We start from the raw sequence: 25270 nt of genomic DNA, 5'->3' as shown, positions 1-25270 counted from the left end.
TAGGTTTGTCAGCACATGTCCTTGCTGTGACTAGGTCAAAGGCCAAAAAATGCCCAGCTGAACTAGTGCTGGATCCTGGAACAATGGACCAGACACTAACCAAGAGTAAGAACAGTAGGGTTAAGGCAGTGCCTTCCCCCTTGCATCAAGGTGAGGATCAGCTCTCACAGGAGACTGACCCAAAGACCCCAGAAGGAACTGTCCTAGAAGAACTTGAGCCTGAACAGGTTGAGTTTCTTGGGACAGGGGGACCTTCCAGGGCTGACTTGTGACAAGCACAATTAGACTGTCCATCTCTTGAACCCCTCAGACAGCAGGCTGCTGCTGAGGCTGCAGGGAATGCCACAGGTGCCCATAAAGTGTATTGGGATGATGGACTCCTTTACTCTGAGGCAAGAGACCCCAAGCCTGGTGCTACCAGGAGGCTGGTCATCCCCTTGTCTCTGAGAGGTTTCCTTTTCACCTTGGCCCATGAAATTCCCCTTGCATGTCACATAGGCCAGAACAAGACTTGGGACAGGCTTGCCCCACACTTTCACTGGCCTCATATGTCTGAAGACACCAAAGAGTTTTGTCGCTCATGTGTCACCTGTCAAGCCAGTGGCAAATCAGGTGGCACAACAAAGGCCCCCCTTATACCACTACCTGTGGTGGGGGTACCCTTTGAAAGAGTGGGGATTGACATTGTTGGGCCCCCAACAGCATCTGGGCACAGATTTATACTGGTGGTAGTGGATCATGCCACCAGGTATCCAGAAGCTATTCCCCTTAGGACCACTACAGCTCCTGTGGTGGCCAAGGCCCTACTCTCAGTTTTTACTAGAGTGGGGTTTCCTAAGGAGGTTGTCTCTGACAGAGGTGCAAACTTTATGTCAGGATACTTGACTGCAATGTGGAAGGAGTGTGGTGTCAACTACAAATTCACCACCCCCTATCACCCACAGTGCAATGGGCTTGTTGAGAGATTCAACAAGACCCTCAAAGGGATGATAAAAGGGTTACCTGAAAAGCTTAGGCGAAGATGGGACATCCTTTTACCCTGCCTTTTGTTTGCTTACAGAGAGGTCCCACAGAAGGGGGTTGGCTACAGCCCTTTTGAACTTCTGTTTGGGCATCCTGTAAGAGGACCCCTGTGTCTTGTGAAGGAAGGATGGGAGAGACCTCTCAAAAAGCCTAAGCAAGACATAGTGGACTATGTACTTGGTCTCCGCTCCAGGATGGCAGAGTACATGGAAAAGGCTTCTAAAAACCTGGAGGCCAGCCAAGAACTCCAAAAAGCTTGGCATGACCCAAAGGCTGTCCTGACTGAGTATCACCCAGGACAGAAGTTGTGGGTGTTGGAGCCAGTGGCCCCAGCAGCTCTCCAAGACAAATGGTCTGGACCCCATACCATCATTGAACAGAAGGGAGAGGTCACCTATCTGATAGACCTTGGAACTCCCAGGAGCCCTCACAGAGTACTTCATGTGAACAGGCTCAAGGCATTTGTCAACAGGGAAGACATGGGCTTGCTCATGGCTACAGATGAGGGACAGGAGGAAGAGAGTGACCCTCTCCCAGACCTGCTCACTCAGAACCCTGATGATGGGTCAGTAGATGGTGTAGTCTTTTCTGACAGCCTCTCTGAGCATCAACAAAAGGATTGTAAACAGGTTCTTCAATCCTTCAGACAAATGTTCTCTCTGACACCCAGTCATACAAACTGGTGCACCCATGAGGTGGACACTGGTGACAGTCTGCCTATAAAGAGTAAAATCTACAGGCAACCTGACCACGTCAGGGACTGTACCAAACAAGAAGTACAGAAAATATTGGAATTGGGAGTCATTGAACCCTCAGAGAGCCCTTGGGCTAGTCCTGTAGTTCTAGTGCCTAAACCTCACACCCAAGATGGTAAGAGAGAGATGAGGTTTTGTGTACACTACAGGGGTCTCAATGCTGTCACTAAGACAGATGCCCATCCAATACCAAGAGCAGATGAACTCCTAGATAAATTGGCTTCTGCCAAATTCTTGAGTACATTTGACCTGACAGCTGGTTATTGGCAAATCAGGTTAGCTGAGGATGCCAAGGCCAAGACAGCATTTTCTACCCCAGGAGGTCATTACCAGTTTGTGGTGATGCCCTTTGGTTTGAAGAATGCACCTGCCACTTTTAAAAGGTTGGTGAACCAAGTTCTCTCTGGGTTGGATGACTTCTGTGCAGCATTTCTAGATGATATTGCTGTCTTTAGCTCCACCTGGGAGGATCACCTGATCCACCTGAGGAAAGTTTTGGAGGCCCTGCAAAAGGCAGGCCTCACTATCAAGGCTACCAAGTGCCAGATAGGGCAGAGTCAAGTTGTATACTTGGGTTACCTTGTAGGTGGAGGCCAAGTTCCACCTTTCGAGAGCAAGATACAGGCCATAAAGGACTGGGCTCCTCCAACCACCCAGACACAGGTCAGAGCTTTCTTGGGCCTGTCTGGTTACTATAGGAAATTTGTCAGAAATTATGGAACCATTGTGACTCCACTTAATGACCTGACAAGTAAGAAAATGCCAAAGAAAGTTCAGTGGACAGTTAGGCATTTGATGACCTAAAGCAGGCCATGTGCACTGCACCTATTCTCAAGAGTCCAGACTACTCCAAGCCATTCATTGTCCAAACAGATGCTTCTGAGTTGGGTGTGGAAGCTGTTCTATCTCAACTGAATATTGATGGTCATGACCAGCCCATTGCTTTTATAAGTAGAAGGCTGACCCCTAGAGAGAAACGTTGGTCAGCTATTGAGAGGAAAGCCTTTGCTGTGGTTTGGGCCCTGAAGAAGCTGAGGCCATACTTGTTTGGCACTCACTTCAAGATTCAGACCGACCATAAGCCCCTCTTATGGCTAAATCAAATGAAGGGTGAAAACCCCAAACTTCTTAGGTGGTCCATTTCCCTACAGGGGATGGACTTTACAGTGGAGCACTGCTCAGGGTCTGACCATGGTAATGCAGATGGTCTCTCCAGGTACTTCCACTTAGAACAAGAAGACTCACCTGGTCAAGGTTAGTGTAATGTCCCTAAGTTTGGCGGGGGTTATGTAGGAGAGTAGGGTCTGCAATCCTATGGTCACCCCCGATTTTTGCTTTTTGCTTCACTGGTTTACAACTTTCCCTGGCTGTGGGCCTGCTAATCAGACCCACAGCCTAGCTGTTCTCTCTCTAAATTGACAAGCATGTACCTTAAGTGCATTTACCGATTGGTACTGGGCCACCTTATCAGTCCCTGTACAGCATACCTTAGGTATCCAGGGCATAGGTGTACCCAGGGCCTACCAGGGGCTGAAGCATGTATTATGCCACCCCTGGCTGGCCATCCAAATCTGACACAACTGTCTGCACGACAGCTGGGGCAAGGTGGTGTAATCACCCTTTGCTTTAGATATAGTATCTCTATATCTAACCCTAAAATGGACACATATATTCCTATCAGTCACTCCTACGGCAGGCCTTATCAATCCTGAAGGCAGAGTGCTTGGAATTATGTGAGATGGTGCTCTGGCATGAGCTGAGCCCGTTTGCAGCTTGCGGAACCAAGTCCTAATAGCTGTTCCATGATAACGCGTACCATATACTCTTAAGTGCATTATAATCCTTGCGGTTATTTGCTAACTTTGGTATCGCATTATCAAAACATGTCGAGTAAGGTGTCATCCGAATTGGAATACTAACCCCTCGCCAATTCTGGCGACGGGGTTAGCATTCCACCCTTCTAGAGGGACACGACATGTATGTAACTGTGAACCCCGGTTAAAGTTAACTCAAGCCTCAGCATCACAAAATGGATGCTGCCACCACAGACACAAGTCTGACCTCCTGCTGCTGGGAGTCCTTCCAGCGAGGGAGGCTTGGACAAAGGGTTTCCTGCCTTGGGAGGTGCTAGCACCACCCCAGACAGGATTTTGTGTATTAGGTAGGACAGGGCTGAAAGGAATGAGACATGCCTGGGGCACACAAGGTGTCCCTGTGCATATGCCGGTCCAAACCAGTTCCTGGGGCACCCCAGCCCCAGAGCTGGCGCAGGACCGGACAAAGGAAAGGGGGGTGTAACCACCCCCCTTCCTGGTCCCACCCAGGGGAGGGACCTAGTCGCAGTGCAGCCCCCTTTAGCTGAATAAAGGTAGGAGCTGGTCCCATTCCAAACTAGATTATCCTGATCAACTTCACAAGAAGAAACTCTGGACCTCGACATTCTGCTCCACAGAAAACAGAAGGAATCTCCCTTGTGGGCAAGGAGTGTCCACCCTGCATCTGCAGGCAACATCAGTGTACAGCGACTTCCCTTTGTCGTCTTCCTGCAAAGGATCCAGACTTCAGAGCCCGACGAGACCCGGATTCCCAGACCTCTCCGACCTCAACCCACATCTACAGCCGAGCTGAGACCCGTGGGTGCGACGAGACACGTGGGACTGGCAATCTTGAAAGAAGCAGCACTTCGCCCCAGCACGACTTCCGAGGCCTCCTCGTTCAAGTGCTTTGGGGACTGAGAAGCCCTGACCCCGAGCAGCTCCTGCTTCGAAGATCAGCCCTCCAGCATCCACGAGATCTGCGTGGGGCCCTTCTGACTGTTTGCTGCTCGACGCGTTGTCTGGTCACTTGCCGGCTGGCTAGAGACCTCCTAGACGACGAACACCGACAACTTTGCTGCTGGTCTGGTTGCTCCAGACTGGCCCTTGCTCCCTTCCAAAAGAGGAGCACCCCGGACCCTCCTGGTCCACTCCAGACTCCGTTTCCACTCACCGCGTGGGTTGCCTTTGCCAAGGCCTGTTGAACCCGAATCCGGAGACGACACCGCCGACAGCGAGAGCCTGCGTGGGACAGCTCGTGCCTCCATCCTGGTCGTCGAAGACCCCACCTGGTCCACGTGGCTGCAGAGACAAGCGTCCACCTTCACCTGATTGCGACAACGACATCTGGTTCCACTCCTGGTTCCACTCCAGTCACTGGCTAGTAACTTTGAACATTGTCCCCTCTGCTTTCAGGTTCCTCTCTTCACCAATCCACCCTTGGATTGCACTGGATATCTTCCTCCCGGTCTCCTGCAGCATCTTTCTTCAAGGCTCCATAGACTTCGACGCAGAAACCCGACACGACTTCGCACCTATGCACCTGCAGCCTGTGGGTGAGGTAACACAAGCATTTCGGTGCTCAAGGGTAGCTTGACTATCCTAGTGTCCAGTTCCACTGTCGTTTCAGTCCTATCTAGTCAGGAACGTCCGTACTCACCTTTTCTTTAAACTGTACTGTCCATAGACATTTGTACGCATCTCGCGTGTGAGTTCACACTCTGCACACGCGCTCCGTGGGCCTCCTATTACTTACCTCAAGTTAGTATAGCGTGGTCCCAGCGATCCTACAACCTCTGGACAGCTCCATTCCTTTAATTGATTTTCACATTCCACTTACTTAGTATATGGTTTGTCGTGCCCCTAGGGCACCATTGTAAATCGTGCAACTTAAACGTATTTTTCCTAAGAGTTTGTCTTGTGCTTAGCCCTCTGACCTCATAAAGAGTTCAGAGGTGTATGTTAGTTAATAAATAACTGTTTATTTTCATAACTACCTGTGTGGTGTCCTTTTCATTTGGTATTCAAAGGTTATATGTGGTAAAACAGCTGGCTTCACATGCCATAAAGAGTTTAGCCTAAAGACTGCTTTTGTCCACGCTACTAGGATAGCTGGTCTGTAAGGTTGACTTACAACCAATCACCATAAGGGTTGTTTGGACTGATACAAGGTGGTCACTAGAACTAGTGAACATCATATATCAGGCCACCTTCTCACAATGCTCACTTATGTAAGTGTAAGAATTGGCTTGGTAGTTTGGTTTGCCCTGTTCCCATCATGCACTGGGACAGGAACAGACTAATTTGCATATAGCCAGGTTCTGAGCTGGGATGGTGCAGTGAGCTAAAAAACGGTGTTGGATCTAGCCCTGATCTCTTGACTGAGTGAGAGTATTCTGCTTAATTCAGAAACTCTGTCCATCACCACCCCTTGTTGTTAAATATTTTGTCCACCATAAGCGTGGAAGGGTATACTCAGATGTGAGTCCCTTGCTCATTGCACCATCAGGATTCAAGCAAGCCGGGCCGACGACGGCTGAAATGCCAGAAACCGGTCCCCGGAAGCTTGTTTTCTTCCCAGTGTAAGAATTGGCTTGGTAGTTTGGTTTGCCCTGTTCCCATCATGCACTGGGACAGGAATAGACTAATTTGCATATAGCCAGGTTCTGAGCTGGGATGGTGCAGTGAGCTAAAAAACTGTGTTGGATCTAGCCCTGATCTCTTGACTGGGTGAGAGTATTCTGCTTAATTCAGAAACTCTGTCCATCACCACCCCTTGTTGTTAAATATTTTGTCCACCATAAGCGTGGAAGGGTATACTCAGATGTGAGTCCCTTGCTCATTGCACCATCAGGATTCAAGCAAGCCGGGCCGACGATGGCTGAAATGCCCGAAACCGGTCCCCGGAAGCTTGTTTCCTTCCCAGTGTAAGAATTGGCTTGGTAGTTTGGTTTGCCCTATTCCCATCATGCACTGGGACAGGAACAGACTAATTTGCATATAGCCAGGTTCTGAGCTGGGATGGTGCAGTGAGCTAAAAAACGGTGTTGGATCTAGCCCTGATCTCTTAACTGGGTGAGAGTATTCTGCTTAATTCAGAAACTCTGTCCATCACCACCCCTTGTTGTTAAACACTTATGTAAGTGTAGCACCCTTCACTAATCCACTGCTGGCAGTCGCTTTCACACAGCTAAATTCTTTTCTGAATTTTGATGGTGTACATATAAACAGGAACCTCATGTATAACCCCATCCACTGCCTACCCTGTTAGCGTGTTGTCAACACTTCTGTCAGTCACAGTGCAGCAGATTGTCCTGTCAATGACTCCTCCATTGATGACAGCTGCACATCCAGAACAGTATGATATTGCCATCTTACATCAGTGGAAGTTTCAGTTACCTTAATGCTGCTTAACAGTCTGTGTATATTCTGGGAACAGCAGGAAGTCAAGGTTAGCAAGAGTGATCACTCTCAGAAATAGTGTTTAGGCCACCCCAGCTAAACTCGCTGTATATTCAAACCAAGTCCTGTGCACCTGTATGAGTTAGTACTTCAAACTTTATGGTAATTACATTTGTATATTCAAACAAGAATGATGAAGGGGTCGACACCAATAGCTATAGTTTTTTCAAATTATATTGTAGGTTTTCTTCCAAGTATAATGTTGTATTCTCTTATTTTATTTCTGCTTGCATTTCCCTTTAATTGACAACATTCTTTCTTTGCTGATGTCATGATGCTACTTGATATCCTTGCATTCTCTGATTGCGAGTTGCTCCTGAGCCTTGACTGGGAACACCAGCTTCTACTCTGTATCTGCATTAAATCTCTTTATCATTTATACTGCTTCCATGACTATCTATCTTCGAGTATATCATATAACATAGAAGGAAAAACCAGCCGACACTTGTTTCGTCACTATGGGTAATAACCTGCTACTCTTCAGGGCTGAAAGGACATCAAAAATGCGGGATTGTTGGACCGGTGATAGTTCCAACACGGTCCGAGCGTGTCTATGGTATTCAGGAAGCAAGTCGTGGCGTGAGTTGACAGAAAGAAACAAGGGGAAGACGGATAAGTACCTCACCCATAAGTCGTGTTAGCCGAAAGACGGGCGGGTGCAGCCGTCTTCACAGCTTCCTGGGTGTCTGGGAGAAGCGGCGAGTGCCGTCAGCCTATTCCAGATATGCCACGACTGGCTTCCTGAATACCATATACCCGTCCGGACTGGGTCAGAACTATCACCGGTCCTACGATCCCGCATGGACCAGGTTCCTTTACATTTCTGTGTCTCTTCAATATGCTTAGCTGACTTACTATGCAGAGTTACCACTGCAACCTGAGCATATTGCTTCTTTAATATCCGCAGGCATCGCCTACGCCACCATAACCACCACCACTACCACCGCTGCTGCCTGTTCCACCCTTACTAGAAGTTCCCTCAAATCTTCTAGCAATTAGTAAGGAAAAAGAGAAGAGGAGGAAGGTGAAGGTCACAGCAGAAAGGATGAACCAATGAAAGGCCAAGCCAACGAAGAGTACCTGGAGTCTATAAATGGTTAAAGACACTGCCTCAGGCAGATTTTTCAACATATGGCATCTCCTTGAGGTGGGCCATCAAGAGCTTTTACGTACCAATGATCTCAATTGAGCAACAGTGCTTCCTTAACGATTTTAAATAACAATCCAGAAAGACTGTGCTGCCAACTCTTATTTTGCACTGTGTGTGGCAAGGGGGTGAGGGTGGGGTGGGGTGCGATTGGGATTTGGGGTGAAAATGGACCAGAGCACCAGCTGTGGTGAAGGTCTGCAAAATAGACCAAGAACTATAGACTCTGCATTGGCATGCCTTTTGAGCCACTAGAAGCCTGACTCCATTATGGCTGAACAGCTCAGAAAAGATCATAAAACCCTGTTAAACCTTCATTTATTCGTACTGACTGGGATAGGAGACAAACGGATACCCTGAGAAGAAGGGTAATTCTGTGGTAACCATGTCTGGAAAACTAGCCAATGCAATGGCTATCCCGTTTGGCTACCCCTGTCAAATGTGGATTGATATTTGACCCTTCGGTAACCTCATTCCCAAAGACAAACGGACATATTCAAAGCTGTTGTGAGGGATAGATACACTTTACTCCAAGAATGAGGAAAATATCTCACTCAACACATCCACCCTGGAATTGTCCACTTGTGAATGTGAACTGCCTTCATGCAGTGCTCAACCTATTCTAGCAAAACCAGATAATTCACGATCTTGGGTCCTTTCTAGTCAGATACACTTTTGCCACTGTGTTTGTCAGTGTGAACCACAGTTGCTCTGCCCAAAGTGCATAGTTCGAAAATAAATAGAGCCCTCTCTACTCCCTTAAACTCCCTCCAATTAGTAGAATGACTATTTTTTGGGGTACCCAGCATCCCAAACCTGAGGTCGAACGCATTGTTGCGGTCCTGGTTTGCGGGGATGTATGGTGAAAGAAAAATGTAAAGGACGCAACAACAATCCAGTATGAAAAGGACTGACTGAAAGTACTTTGTATGTATTTTTTTTTTAATAAAAATCAAAAGGTCGTAAGCATAACCTAAACGCAAAATGTCTATTGGGCGAAAATGGTGTTAATGGCAGGGGCTTGAAGGGCCCTGATACAAGTGAAAGACTTGGATCAGGGCGCCAGGCGGGAGGATGGCACTCGTTAAGTAAGTGCTCAGCCGAGGAGGCAGAGAAGGAGTTAATAGAAAATGAATACAGCCCAAGGTCAAATTGTTTGTGGAGTTTCTGAAGTGATGTGTCGGTGTCTGCTCGTGCCATGATGGCTGGAAGAAAATCATCCGTTCTTTTTCGAATTGCAATATTTGCCGCAACTTATAATTTACACTTTACTTTTCACAGGTTAAAGAAATGGAAGCAATTATCAAAAAGCGACATCCAAATTCTTTACCTGCGTTAATTTATGCTGCTGCTGCGGCAGATGACTCGAGCACGGCTAAGCCTCACGCGACATTGTTTTTGGAAAGACGAATCCAGAAGTTAGAATCAGAGCTTGAAGGAAAAGACGAGGACGCGAAGAAAAGCCTTCGGAGCATGGAGCAACAGTTCCAAAAAGTAAAGGTACACATTTCCATAGTTAAATCTGCTAGCCGGTTACTGCAAGTTGACACAAAGTGTATTCTTCTGCTAGTCGATTGTGCGTTCGCAGTTTCAAATACTTAAGTCAGTTGGGTATTGATTGAAACCCGAATAGAAATTTAGGACATACGCCACAATTAAGCTCTGACTGGCAGTTGGCACTTCATGTAATCTAATCGAAACTCAAGGACAACTGTATTAATGCTGAAATTGGATTAGGTTGGATCTAGATAACCTCCAATGTATGTCCCCTCTGTTTTTGTTTTTTATTTTAAGAGTTAATGATCCATTTAGCCTGTTCATAATGACTCTATGGAAATTGGTTTTACCATTTATTCTAGGAGGCCAACCTTTCTGGTGATTTCTGAGGTTTTATTTGTGAAGTAATGCCTTCCTATTGGTCTGATTTGCATGCTCAGTTCATATTTCTTCTAGTATTCACTGTCTAAGGGTCTTCCTCGTTCATTTTGCTGAATATTTATTCATGTGGAAATTACTCTGCAGACTAGCTGGTCTCTTATTGAAAGCATTAGGTAGTAAGGAGGTTCACCCCTGTCCCCCTGATAAACCTACTTCACCCTTGTTCTTCTGGTTCCTGTTCGATGTATGCCTGCGTGTCCTTGTTGCTCTTACGGTGGGTAATTCATGCATCACATTGTGCTCCTAAAGTCTAGGAGTGCATCATGCTGCTTTGCCTATGGCTGAAAACATTAGCTAACTAACTAACCTCTTTAATGGACTCGTGATGTCTCACGGACACTGGCTGCTTTACGTCTTTAGGGTAGCCATCTTGAAATGGTGACCGCTCTATAGCCATTATCATGCACAGATTGTTACAGGCCATTTAGGTTTTCCCTATTGTAGGAACGCCTGTAATAGTTTTAATGGTGCTTACAATGTTGCCTACCATTCATTTATTCAATCGCCGTTTTCTTATAAAGTTAGATTATAATTGACAAACGTATAAAATCTTTAAAAGATACCTTTTCACACACTGGGATAAAACTGACAGTCTTTTTGCGAGCCTTGACAGAGCCTTTGTCAATCTGGTGGTCTCTTCCTAACTCAGAGAAAACATATTGCATTAGTGGTGATAAAATATTTTGACTGCTTTGGTTAAGGAAACGCATCATGTGCCTGCTAAATGCTTGCCAGTTGTTCATTGGCTGTGTGGCCTGATGAAGGGATGCTGACGGTGACCGCCTCTGACTATAGGTCTCCCTCGGATGACACCAGGACCTGAGTCTCAGTGCTAGGGGTTTCCTTTGAACTGGATTGGCTATGGACCTTCCTCCCAGCTAACTTGGTGCGCTCACACTACCCACCCACCAATGCAAAAAAACATTGTTTTAAATGTAGGTTATTTTCAAGGCTTCTGCAGCATGTGTACCGATGTGGCTGTAGTGACAGAAGCCGTAGGTCTCGGGTGGGTACACAAGGCACCCCCATCACATATCCTGCACGCCATCAGTGCTGCAACACCAGAGGTTAATGCATGCCTGCTCCAGAAGGTGCAGGCCTTCTCCCGAACTAGCTGCCACCCCATCTGGAGGGGAAAGGGTGATTGAAGTTACAAAGAGAATGAAACTAAGGAGTCTCTGCCAATTGGAGAGCTCCCAAGTTCATTGAATTGACTTAACACGGCATGTGTAAAATTAATCTCGTATCCTTGAGGAACATTTTCATTTCCTTTCGGGTCTTTCTTTAGAATTATGTTTTATTTCTTTCACTGTCCCATAAAACACCCAACAAACAACACGGTTATTTTTGCAGCTATGTGTCAAGATGCACTACAGAGCAAAAGTGTGTCGTTGGTGACAGAGGTCGTATTCCTTGCCTGCAAACCTCTAATGAGACCTGCAGAGTTTGCAGCGATGATGACAAGGAGGAGAGCGCATCTTATAAGACAACGTCTGTGACATTACTTTCAATCAATCCGGATTTGTAAAGCCAAATGCTTCAGGCGCCGCTGTCAAGGTCTGTTCGTGATCTGAGTCACTCCGAAACACCGGCAATGGATCTAGCGAGGCCTGACCTACATAATGTGCTGCTGGTGGCTCTTGATTTAAAAAATGCTGCAGATGAAGCCTCACCTAAAATTATCTGAGGTATTTAGCTCCTCAGCAGTGATTGGAGCTTTCTCGAAATCAGATCTACTGTGTGTTCTGCAACTAAAGACAAACGAAGAATCCACTGGTTTAGTTCATGGAATACTGGAATATAGACAATATTTTGGGGTGCACTTCGTCCCCGAAGAGCATGGGGTATTCTGTTTTTAGTCATGTCTCACATATTTTGAAGACACAGTAGCTCAGTTTAGGGCTACCTGGTTCTGCGTGAGCTGAATTGCACTTCGCTCCCAGTTATTCCACATTGGTTGCATCTGTTGTGTGTACAGTATGTAGGGGCAAAATCAGGGCACAAGTCTTATAAAAAGAAGTGGGGGCTGAAGTCAGACACACTTCATGTGACATCATGACGCTTGCCATGACGTCACGACGTAGCGATTTAAAAGAAATAAAATAATGCGATTTAAATTATTTGTGTAAATACTGGTACAGACCACCCCATCTGACAGTCTTACAGTGCCTGCACTTATATATAGGGACAGAACAAAGGCAAAATCATGCCTCCCTTAAGAACCTGTGAAGAGATAGCAAGCTGTGTGCCTTTGTTTCCCTCTGTGGTATTTACATTTGAGTGTGAGGTTCCAGGACGCCCCCAGTCAGGATATTCAAACGAAGGGGCCTGACTTTAATTTCGGCCTGGCTGGAGGTGAAAAAATAGCCCCCTCGCTGCCAGTACGTTGCTGCCGGACATGGAAAGCAGACAAAGTGCAGGCACTGCTGAACCTGTCCTGGTGTCTTACACTGGGACAAGTTCAACATATTTCTCTGGGGCCCAACTTCCTGGCAGGGGGGACGGCGTCCACCCTGTGAAAATAGTGCCCTGGGCAAAATGACCCCAGGGTATCTGGGACACAGCCTGGATTTTTAGCCAGCGCTGTTCTGCATTTCGAGAATCTTAGTTTAGTGTTTCTCTTTGCAAATCTGGGCCTACAACTCGCATGATGCCGGTGAAATTCGTAGGGCCCTACAATGTGAGAACTGAGAGAGATTATTTCCCCAGGTGGTCTTTGTCACCGAAAATTGACGTCAATGTACAACTATAGTTTAATCAACTGATTAATTTACTTTGTCTTTATAAAAAGAAAAAAACGAAAGATGTATTGTATAAGTGGCATGGATCCACTCTTTATTATCTAGCTTGAAAATAAGACAAATATGATTAAGGTAAAGCCTTTTATTGCATTACTAAATATATTTTCCAATAGTGGTTAAAGTTCATCTGTGCAGGTTAACGGATTATTTCGGTATGATGTTAAAAAAGTGAAGTTTGAAGCAGCCGTGTTTCGAAGAATTAAATCTATCATGAAGGGATATTCTGAAAAACTGCTGATACTATTAAACTACTGCGTGGTCCGGCTATAGCTTGCTAGAACAATAGACATCTTCCAAGATAGATTTATTTGTATTCTACTAGCACTATGCCCGGAATCTAGCGCTTTTATTGAGGTTGTCTCTTTTTGTAATGTTCCACAGGGCAGTACCCGAATAGTGCGAGTCTAACAGCAGTGCTGCAGTTTCAGTATGGTGAGTCTGTAGTAATTGCTGCATTGGCTGTTAAAAAAGAAGTTAATGTCCTCACCATCAGGTGTGGTAGCATGTTACATTTCTTGCTTCTTTTAGTACCATGCGAGAATTTTCCTGAGGATACCAGGTCCTGTATTATACACATGGCCCAATTTCCCTCTTTGTGCCACGACAAATGTTCCGTAATAGAGCTAAAATCTGGAAAGCATCCCCTATTATGATGAATGCGGTGCCCCCCGGGCAGCCGTAAACTCACGTTGCCCTGGGGGCAGCTTATTTAATGAAATATGGAGCAGCTGCTTACAAGCCGTTCCACGTTTCTCAGTGTAGACGGCAACCCACAGACCTGGGGGCACAGACCTGCAGGTGGGTGCAGTGAGTGACTGCTCTGCCTGTAGCGGTATGTTGAGGAGGTCAAATCAGGTGTTAAGTGCACCATTCACCCGTAAGGGTCTCAAGGCGCTAGGGGGTGTGTGGGGGGTGGGGGGTTCGCAGGTTCCAGTCCATCAAGGAGGGGGTCTGTCGAAGAGCCATGTTTTGAGGTTTCTTGCGAAGATGGGGAGCGATGTTAACTGTCTGAGGTGGAGCGGAAGGTCATTCCAGGCTCTGGCCGCGCAGAAGGAGAAGGAGCGGCCTCCCGATCTGGTATTTCTGGTGCCAGGGACCACGGCGTAGGAGAGATGGGCTGATCGTAGGGTCCTTTGCGGTGCGTGGAATTTGAGTCCGCTGTTCAGGTATGCTGGTCCAGTGTCGTGGAGGGCCTTGTGAGCGTGGGTTAGCATCTTGAAGGTGACTCTAGCTTCGATGGGGAGCAAGTGGAGTGTGTACAGGGGCTGGGAGATGTGGCAGTGTCTTGGCAGGTTGAGGACCAGTCTTGCAGTGGTGTTTTGGATGTTCTGTAGCTTGCAGGTGAGGTTTTTGTTTATTCCGGCATAGAGTGCGTAGCCGTAGTCGAGCCTGCTGGTGGCCAGGGCATGAGTGACGGTCTTTCTGTGTTCGAGGGAGATCCATTTGAAGGTCTTACATAGGTTTCGGAGGGTGTGGAAGCAGGAGGATGAGACGGAGTTGATTTGGCGCTCGATTTTGAGCTCTGAGTCCAGGATGATTCTCAGGTTGCGTTTGTGGTCCTTGGGGCTGGGCGGGCTTCCAAGGGCAGGGGGCCACCAGGCGTCGTTCCAGGCGTCTAGGTTTGGGCCCATGATGAGTACCTCCATTTTGTTGGTGTTTAGTTGTAGGCAGCTGTTTTTCATCCATTTGGCAACGGCTTCCATGCCTTCTCGAAAGTTGTGTCTGGCGGTGTTTTGTTCGTTGGATAGGGAGAGGATGAGTTGGGTGTCGTCTGTGTATGACACAATGTTGAGTCCGTAGGTTCTGATGATAGGGGCGAGCGGACCCATGTAGATGTTGAAGAGCGTGGGACTGAGGGAGGACCGCTGGGGGACTCCGCGTGTGGTAGGTGTAGGGTCCGAGAGGAAAGGGGGGAGTCTGACCCGCTGCGTTCTGCCAGAGAGAAAGAAGCGGATGCAGTCGAGGGCCTTGTCTTGGATCCCTGCGTCGTGGAGTCTGCGTATTAGGGTGCTGTGAGAGACTGTTGAACACCGCTGAGAGGTCAAGGAGGATGAGGGCTGCTGTTTTGCCTTTGTCCAGTAAAGTACAGATGTCGTCTGTTGAGGCGAAGAAGGCAGTTTCCGTACTGTGGGTTTTTCTGAAGCCGGTTTGGGAGGAGTAGAGGATGCTATACTCTTCGATGAATGTGGCGTGTTGGCTGTTGATGGCTTTCTCGATGACTTTCGCTGGGAACGGGAACAGGGAGATGGGTCTGTAGTTTTTGAGGTTGGTGGGGTCCGCCGGGGTTTCTTCAGGAGGGTGTTGATCTCAGCGTGTTTCCATTCGTCAGGGACCGAGGCGGTTTCGGCGGCTCTGTTGAAAATGTGGTTGGGGCAGGGGTCCGTGGGGGCCTCGGAGTGGATTGACTTCATCGTCTTCAGTGTGTCTTTGGTGGTGAGGGCTGTCCAGCTGTTGATCGCTGGCTGCAGGGTGTCGGTGGTGGTTGTTGAGGGTTCATTGTGTTGGTTGCCTTCGTCGAAGTTGTCGTAGATGCTCTTGATTTTGTGGTGGAAAAAGGTGCTGAATTTGTCGCAGAGGTCTTGTGAGGGAGGGATGTCACTGGACTCGCTGGTCGGTTGGGCGAACTTCTTGATGATGTTGAAGAGTTCTTTACTGTTGTGTGCATGAGTGGAGATTCTGTCTTCAATCGCTTTTTTCCTCGTTTTTCTGATGAATTGATGGTGGGTGTTGGTGGCGGCTCTGAAGTTGTTGTGGGCTTCTGTGGATTTGGTGTTCCTCCAGGCCTTTTCGAAGCAGCGGCAAGTGCGTCTGCACTCTCGAAGTCCGGTGGTGAACCATCTAGCTTTCTTGGCATGGGTGTTGTTGTTTTTCTTGAGGGGGGCTATGGTGTTGGAGCTGTCGGAGATCCATCTGTGCAGGGTTTGGGCTGAGGTGTTGGCATTGTGGTTTTCCACAATGGTTTGGGTGGAGTTGCTGAGTGATGAGGTTAGCTGGCCGTTGGTGATTCTGGTCCAGTTTCTTCATGGGAGCAGGTGTCTGTGTCTGTGGATGGTGAGTGTTCTGAAGGTCAAGTGGACGCATCGATTGTCAGTCCATGGGAGTTCGGTGGTGTGGCTGAAGGTGAGGGAGTTTCCTGTTGTGAAGATGGGGTCGAGGCTGTGTCCTGCTGAGTGCGTGGGATCTGGCGGAGTCCAATGGTGTGGAGGTTGTCCAGGAGGGATGTGGTGCTAGGGGCCAGTTGGTTGTCGAGGTGAAAGTTGAAGTCTCCCAGTAGGGTGTAGTTGGTGGACGCGATGGCATGTGGGGAGATGATATCCATGAGGGAGTTGGCGAAAAGTTTGCGGGGTCCAGTGGGTCGGTAGATTAGTATTCCTCGGAGGGCGGAGGTAGGGCTGGCCAGTATCTTGAAGTGACGGTGTTCCATCAGGTCTGTGGGCTCGTCGAGAAGTGTGCTCAGGCGGAGGGTGAATTTGTGGACAATGGCGATTCCTCCTCCCAGGCGGGTGGGGCGGTCCTACCTGGAGATCTTGTATCCTTGGGGAATGGCGATGGCGATGTCCGGGCCTAAGGTGGTGTTGGTCCAGGTTTCGATAAAGAATGCTACGTCCGGGGTAGTACTGTTGAGGAGGTCCCTGATTTCGGTGGCGTGTTTGTGGAGTGATTGGACATTGAGGAGGATGCATTGCAGGGTCTTCGGTTCGGTTGTGTTCTTGCGGGCCTATTGCGCTGGGTCAGTGGTCTTGGCGGTGCTGCAGGTGTGCCAGCAGCGGTGACAGCTGAAGGATCCATGCGGCGGTCTATGGGATCCCCTTTTCCTCGTAAAGAGGGCTGCCCTGAAGGGGCGCACTAACCTCGGTGCACCTCCTAAGGGCATGCTTAATGCACATGGGCACAGAGGCAAAATGATTTCTTCATTTGCATTAGGCCACACGCTCAGTCTGATGAGGAAACGCCGTCTCACAATTATGCGGGTGCTAGAAGTGCCCCGATGGCGCAAAAAGCGGTGCAGACGCCTGGTGCGCCCCCTGGTCACTTTGTGTAATACTCTTCCTGGTGCCTCAAAGTCACTGGTGCATCTTGTTTCCACCCTAGGCATTGATTTCACACTGGTGGATTCTGACAGTTACAGAATTGGTTCATTTCAATTGCAATTATTTAGATACCACAACCCGATAGCAGTGTTTTGTAAAAGGAAAACCCAGGACTTGAAAATGAGTCCTAATGATATACTATCACTGTTCAAACATAGCTCTATGGTTTTCAAACCTTTGCTGACTAATTATTCATCGTACCGATGACCTGCACTTTGTGTTCCTGGGATTGTCTTTCACAAGGCTCCATTTTCCAACAGTTGGCTTTGGACCACTAGACTTGGCACTGTCTTGTGTACAAGAGTGGGTTTTAATACAAACATAATGCCCTGATTTGGTCTAGTTATAGACATATTTAGCTGTCTGGAAAGCCTATTTTTAGCAGTTGTTAAAACATTTTTAATAGTGTGGTGTTTGGCTCCACCCGAGAGGAGTATTCACCTTTGACCTCATGCTGTTGGCTCTTTGGAGTTTAATTCCATTTCTCTTTGGTGGACTTGCTACGAAATGCTTGAAGGACTATTTTACATCTCAAAAGTAGACTGATCATACCCATTAGATTTCATTATGTCATTCATGTATAAAGCTACCAATCTTGTACTTTTTTTAACCGCTGCAAGCTTTTTGAAATTCTTTAGGGCCTCATTAGGATGTTTGCTGTAATGCCCAGTAACTCCACCCAATTTAGTTAGATACCAGTGGCATGGTTTATTTGGGGTCTGGGGAAAGGGGTGGGGGCAGCGTTACCAGGATTTACATGTAGCATCCTCCATTTCACCTTAGAAATGAGGACTAGCGAGGGGAATTGGTACTTCTGGGTCTGATACCTCCTGTAATTTCAGATGTGTGATTTAGGGTTTTGGAGATGGGTACTACGTTACAAATGTGAAGGATGTCCCGTCCACCTTCTTACATGTGCAATAGTATATAATGAACTTGTAATAAGACTGACAGGAGATTTGTCATATTTGTCACAGAGTAACCGATCCACAGAACTCTAATTCAGGCTTCTGTCTGCCTTATCCGATAGAGGCTACTAGCGGCAGATTCCTTCACGTAGAATTATCCCCAGGCGTGAGACTGGATCCGGAAACTTTTTTTCCACAGCATCCCTGCACGCGGGGGGCGGGACGACATCACGCAACTCCGCCCAGGCTTCGTACGTGACATCAGCAAGGTGACCCAAGATCCGCCCCTGCGCGCCTACGTCAGTTTTTTCCTTTTCCGCGTGCCAAGAGGATCCGATCCTTGCTACGGGCCTGTTTAGGGCCCCATTCTGATAGATACATCTGCCGTGTGGATTCCTCACCTTGTGAATATCCCCTTGCGCCAGCAACATTCGGAAGTTCTTTTGTAGCCTCGCGCCGACGTGGACTCAGACGTCATAGAGTCACGGCTTCGCCCGCGACTCCGCTGACGTCACCGACGCCTACAATAGGCCCACGCCGGCGTGATGACATCAGTTTTGGCCTGTTTAGGGCCCAATTTTCTTCCATTTACTTTTTGGTGGAACAGTGTGCGAATGCCTTCGGGCTTCAAAACTTGCACGTTTTGTGGGCGTCTTATGTTGGCGATGGACCCTCACCTCATTTGTATGTAGTGTTTGGGGAAGGATCACGACACACTGATTGTGCGGCGCGCCAACAGTTGAAGCCGAAGTCGCGGCGGGAGTGCGAATGAAACTTCTCTCGGCACGTCTCTCCAGTCGGCGTCCTCCCCTCTGTCTGCTTCAGCGGACGGCATCAGATACGGCTGTGGTCGTCATCCTCGTCCTTCTGCGATGTCACGTGAGCGTCGCTCCCCGGTGGGTAAGTGTCGCCGTTTGTCCCCGGGGGCTGGTTCTCGGCCTACCCGGGGCGTGGACTCTCTGCGGGTGATGCAGCCCCGTGTGTCATTATATCCACTGTTTCCCGGTGTTGGGGCGTCGAGTCCAAATTGAGACATACGCGGCGGCTTTTGCAGGCCTCGCTGGCGTCTCCTCCTCCTCCTTCCCCTCCTGGGGCGTCAGTGGATCCCTCGCCCTGCGCAGGGCCCTCCGCGGCGCCGACAGTGGCTCGGGCCCCGCCGCCGACTGATTCGGGTCCAGGCTTGGAGGATGTGGTGCTGTTGGGGTGCAGCTCCTCTGGGGCATCTCCTTCAGGCCACGGCATCTCTGCTTCGTCGAAATACTCCCGCGGGAGTCCCTGTGGTGTCGCAGGATATCGCCTGGGTTCGGGTCGCATCCCCGAGCCCCTCTCGGTCCTTTGACAAGGTGGTCCTGTCTAAGGACGAGGTGACGCCTCTACGGCACTGGCAGGAGCTGGACAGTGCGGAGCCACTGGGGTCGGTGGATCCTTCTCGTCCCGCTCCGGGTCGAGGCCGGGTGAGGACCCCTTGTCCCTCCCCACAGACGACTGCCTCGTCGGAGGGTGAGTCAGAGGTTGAATCGTCCCTGGCGCCGCCACATGGGTTGCCGAGCGATCTTTGCCTCATTCTGGACCGCGTCTGGCGGAGGCCTTCGTGCCACTCCCCAGGCCTGTCTTGTTCCCCCACACAGTTGACTGCCTCAGCGGGGGTCGGGTTGGCATCTTTTCGGCGCCGCCCCGAGGCCGGTGCGCCTCCAGCTCCACTCCGGTCTCTGCTCCGTTCTCTGGTGCGTGGTGACTTGAAGGAACCTTGTCCGATGATTCCGGATGGTGCCAACGTCCTGATTCAGGCAGTGGACTCTACGGCTCCCCGCAGGGGTCCTACCGCGGATTCGTCTTCAGATGCCCCTTCTTCTCCGGAGGTATGCTGTATATTGGTGTCATCCTCCCCGGAGACTGGTCGCTGTATGGTGTCTTTGTCACCGGCATCGAAGGGCGGCTCCCCACCCTTCCTGAGGCAGAGGTGTTCTTAGGAAGAGCGGCAAGTCCCTCATTCTTGCCCTCTATGTTGGGGTGGCTTGGAGGTTTGTTGTCCCTGTCTGTCTTGGGACTGGTCCCATTCCTTGCTCAGGATGGGGGTGATAGTTGTACTACGTGTGCCATGACTTTTACGCATGTTCTTTGCCTCCCGGGCACAGGGATAGAAGGCTGTCTATGTACTGGCAGGGTGACTGTGCAGGGTTCTGCTTGTTCTTCTTTCTTTCCCTGCCTTTGGGTTCTGCAGTGTTAACACTACTCTGGGTGGTGTTGTTAGTCACCTTTTCTTTCCAATTTTTCTGCTGTTCCCACACTGTTCCCATGCTTCCACAGTTTTTTATTTGATGGTTCCGCGTTGTAGTGCGGAAAAGTTCCCCGAAGAAAACTGACGTAGGCGCGCCGGGGCGGGTCTTATGTGACCTCGCTAACATCACGTACGCGGAAGACACCTGGGCGGAGTCGCGTGATGTCTCCCCTGGCGCCCAGGGATGCTGTGGCAAAAAAGTTTCCGGATCCAGTCTCACGCCTGGGGATAATTCTACGTGAAGGAATCTGTGGCTAGAATCGTCTCTACTAGATACATCGTTACTGAAGATAAGTAACTCGTACCTCTTTCTTCCTATCCTAACTGTCCCCTGCTTTCTTAATTCGTATATCAAGGCTATATTTTATGTCATTGTATTGTAACAAATTATTCCTGCTTATGCGTCGGATGTAGCCATCATTTCAGTCTTTCTGTGCCCATGACCAATACCAGAAAGTGTGCCTCCCTTCTATAGATTGCACTGAATCCTTGCATCGTAACAACAGTTATGTTCTTTTATTAAACATTATGCCTATTCATTTCATAACTTTGTTGCTATGACAGTAAAACAATGTAATCCCATTTCGAGCATACTCCTGTGTTTATTGTGATCAACAAATGTTCCTGACCAGTTCTTACTGGTTAAGGCTTTTGGTGACGAAGAAGCAGCTGGTAGTTGCGCTCGTGGCTGTGACATTGCAGTATTAGCTTTGCCACTAACCGCATTTCGGGCAGGTAACAGCGGTGGGCCGGGTGGGGGGGATTTTGAGGGACGATGCTGGGGGGAAAATAAATAAATAATGAATTTTCCCTCGTCATCATTTGTCGGAATTCGCCTCCACCTGGCCCCATCGCTGTTACCTGCATGGACCGCAGCTTTCCACCACTTCTTTCTGGTTTCCCGCTGTCTGCGCATCTCTTACTTTGGGGCCTGACTGCTGATCAATCACTGTACCTTGCTGTATGCCTCTCGGTGCATTGGGTACATCATGCTCTTTAGGGGTCATTCAACCACTGCGCCTAAGTAGGTCAGCACCCACAGGTGGTGTCTGTTGCGACCTTAAAATGGTTAATTCTTATGTGAAGTCTCCGACCCTGAGGCACTGGCATTATGGCAAGTATTCAGTCTGTTATGTAGGGATGGGTGAATATCATAAAGAATCACAGGTGGAAACGGAATATTTATTAAATATAGAGTTTCATCTATGTGGTCCATTAAAATAAATATAAATATTATTTGGAAATAAACCTTTTAAATATTGGGTGATTTTGATTGATCGTTTAAGAATTAAGTTTGCATACCACTTAAACTGAACATTGCCTCCTGTGACTTATCAGCCATAAAATACAGACTCTGCCGACAATGCATTGCTATTTTCTAGATGGTCATTTAAGTTTAACAAAAATGCATAGTTTGCATCATTGTTGAAATATTTTGAAGAAGGGTCTCATGGTAGACCCGAATGGGTGACAAAAAGATTGCGGTAGAACTTTAACCGGCACAATTTCAACACAAGCTTTAAGACTGGCTTTAATTTGCTAGCACATGCAAGCAGCATACGTTAATCTTGGCGTGTTTTGGCACTTTAAATCCGAGTTGTTGGCTTTGCCAGTGGTTGTTTTTATGCTCAGAGACTCTAATCCATGATTGAGCACAGCTGTTTAAGTTGCCCGACGTCACAGCAAGAATGTTGTTTACTAAAATGGCAGGGCGGTGGAAGTGGTATCACACACCACTGATTTTGCATCATGGAGCTGAATCCTTAGATTACTGCTTCATGCTGAGATATCAGGCGTAGGGCAATGATTGGAAAGCACCAAAAGGTAAACAGGACTATCAGGGGCGAGTTTACTTCCTGTTCATGCCGCTGCCATTGTTTCCTTGAGACCAGTAGTAAGAAAGGCGGTGACAGGTGTTCCTGAGGCCAAAATAGCTCCTATCCCTAACTGATGTCTATGCAGCACGGAGTAGGCACTGCACAAAGTACCCTATGGTGTCTGCGATCTTGTCAAACTCAGGGTCGCAAATGTCCCTAAACATTGCTTAAAACCCCTTGTAGAATATTGTCCTTCGCTTCGTTGAGATGTAACGAGAGGTTCTAACATATTTCATTATGATGAGTACCCTTCTCTACTTCCCTCAGCTTTGAGCCAGCTAGGAGCGTTAGCCAAGCAGGACGCACTGCGATAGTGATACCTGTGTTCAACCAGTTATCCAGTATTAGGGTATCTTTCATAGATTCACATGCCTGAATCATTCCCCGTCGTCGAGGCGGGAGTCCCACGGTAAATTATATACAATAGCAGTGCCTAAAAAATTTCTTGTAGTAGGCTGGAAAGCCTAAAGGCCCAACTAGGCCTCAAAACTTAGCAGCCTATCTACATCATTATGTAAAAAGACCTGAAATAGTAGCCTTAGCCAATCAGCTGTCTTCACCCTCTAGAACCTTCCCAGCTCAGGCAGTTCTCCTCAGATTTTCACCGCACTTCGTGTGTAAGGGAGTCTCCCTGAGTGCCTACTCAGTTTTTTTATCTTTATTCCTTAAAATGTCTGAAAAGAAGGCTCTTTTCAAAGCTTGTGGGACCTGCTACAAGAAGAGAGTCCATGTGGATGACCAGCACTCTGATTGTATCTATTGCCTGCATCCTTCACATATTGTGAAGGACTGTAGAATTTGCCGTACCTTCCCTCCGAAAACTATCAGGGATAGGGAGGCAAGGGTTCTTTTGTGGTTGAAGTCTTCTTCCACTGATGATGAGGACAAAGCCTCTACCTCCAGCAAGAGAGCTAGATCCAAAGAAAGTGCTTCTCCTGAGAGAAAGAAAAAACTTAAAACCTCTCAGAAAGCTTCAGAACCCTCTAAGAGTGCATCGGCTTCTTCAACTGTGAGTACAACCCAGGCTAAGACTGTTTCTCTGGTGTCTGTACCTACAACTACTTTGACTTCTGCCTCCTCATCTACTTCTACTGTTACAACTTCAGCAATTACCTCACCGTTGATGTCTGTTAAACCATTGCTGACTAAATCCAAGTGGCCATCGTCGACGTCTCCGTCGACGACGGCTCCGTCGTCTAAATCTTCTGCTCCGTCGACGGCAACGAAGCCAACTTCATCGTCGACGAAGACATCGTCGACAAAGGACTCGTCGTCGTCGAAGTCACCATCGACGACCGCGTCGACTAAGGGCTCGTCGACGAAGACATCATCGGCGACCTCGTCGACTAAAGACTCGTCGACGAAGACATCATCGACGGCCTCGTCGACGAAGAACTCGTCGACGAAGACACCGACGACGGACCCGTCGGCGAAGGGCTCGTCGACGAAGACACCATCGACGGTCCCGACGACGAGGGACTCGTCGACGAAGACACCATCGCCGGTCCCGACGACGAGGGACTCGTCGACGAAAACACCATCGACGGTCCCGACGACGAGGGACTCGTCGACGAAGATACTACCGACCGTCCCGACGACGAAGGCACCATTGACAATCTCGTCAACGGCAAGATCTTTGTCATTGACAGGACCATCGACGGAGATCCCGGTGACAGTGGCTTCCGCACTTACATCTGCTCATCTGTTGCACGGTTCACCTCCAGCAAAGATACAATACACTCATTTTCAGATGAAAACGTATCAAAGGCAGGATTATTCACATGTTTCTCCACTTTTGCCATCGCACATTTTGGAGACATACATGGAAGAGGAGTCAGATGAGGAGGAAGAGGATGATGGTCCTTTTGGGATTGCCCGTCACCCTTCTCAATTAAATATCAAATATCAGGAGGATGATGAGGAGGAAGTCCATGATCAATATACACATGACGTTTATTCCACTCCATATCAGTCACCTCATACCAGACCTTCTCGGCCTGAGGACACTGCGCATTTACCATCTTCCTTAATACAGGATTTGCAGGCTATGTTGGCGGATTACCGCCAGAGATTTCCATCAAATCAGGTTGCCCCGGCTGGGTCACCTGTTCCAGTTGACGTGCCAAGACCTCCGTCACCAAGGACTTCATTGTCGCCACAGCAAAATGTAAATGTATAGTATGTAAATGTATAGGCATTTATATAGCGCACTACTTACCCGGAGGGTCCCAAGGCGCTTCGACCGCTGCGAAACCCTTCCTGGCTTCCCTGAGAGATGGTCCCTTAATGGGTATCTCCAGGGTGAGACCAGGCATCCCCGGCGGTCTGGTGGGGCCGTTAGTGAAGATAAGGCAAGCTAATGCCCAGAGTTGCCGAGTGTGATCGCTGATCAGAGTGGGCACCGAGGCGAGAGAATTATGGAGTCCGCTGACCCTGGTCCAGAAACCTGCCGCGCCGGGAATCGAACCCTGGTCCCGGGCCGTCCTTTGCTCTCGGGTCTGCCGCCTCTAACCAGTGAGCCACACTATGCTGCTCCAGTTCCTCAAAATGATACGGACACTTCTTCCAATGATGATGAAGAAAGCAGGGAAGAAGGAGAGTTACCGGATAAAACACCTGTGGATCCTTGGGAGGATTATGTCATTCCTATGCCTTCTCCACCTGCGCCCCGTCCTTCAGATTCTCCACCTGAAGATATTGGGGGTTTCCACAATATTATGCAGAGAGCTGCTAATAGGTTTGAATTGGCCGTCACAGTTGAGCAGTCGGACTGCTTTTTGCATGACTTTAAAGAGGGATATCGCAGAGTGACCAGGGCTATCCCTATTATTGATTATATATGGAAGGAAGGCCTCAACATAATGAAAACTCCAGCTTCCATTCCGGCAGTCCTTCCAAGGATAGAGAAAAAGTATCGAGCACCATCTGATACTCCAGCTTGTTTGATAGGTCACCCTCGACCTGATTCTGTCATATCCCAAGCTGCGCAGCAGAAATCCAAAAATCCTTCTGCTCCCATTTCAACACCACCTGACAAGGAGGGCAGAAGACTTGATGCGATTGGAAAGAAGTTTTCAGCAAACGCAGCAGCCTCCATTAAAGCTGCGAATTCATTGGCAATCCTAGCTCGTTATGACAGACAAATGTGGTCCGAGCTCACCGAATATCTTGAGTTG

The 25270-nt window shown here is 48.5% G+C and overlaps 1 protein-coding gene across 1 annotated transcript in view; it reads left to right on the top strand.

Annotated features, from left to right (window-relative positions):
- The window catches only part of CEP162 (centrosomal protein 162), a 635242-nt gene that overhangs the window by 411656 nt on the left and 198316 nt on the right, over nt 1–25270 (top strand). Inside the window, exon 13 of the mRNA XM_086926571.1 lies at nt 9483–9701. Within this exon, the coding sequence (XP_086782697.1) occupies nt 9483–9701 (219 nt within the window). The remainder of the gene's footprint in view (nt 1–9482; nt 9702–25270) is intronic.

This window comes from Lissotriton vulgaris, chromosome 6 (genome assembly GCF_964263255.1).
Source record: "Lissotriton vulgaris chromosome 6, aLisVul1.2, whole genome shotgun sequence".
NCBI lineage: Eukaryota > Metazoa > Chordata > Amphibia > Caudata > Salamandridae > Lissotriton > Lissotriton vulgaris.
This window is presented reverse-complemented; position numbering and strand designations above follow the sequence as displayed.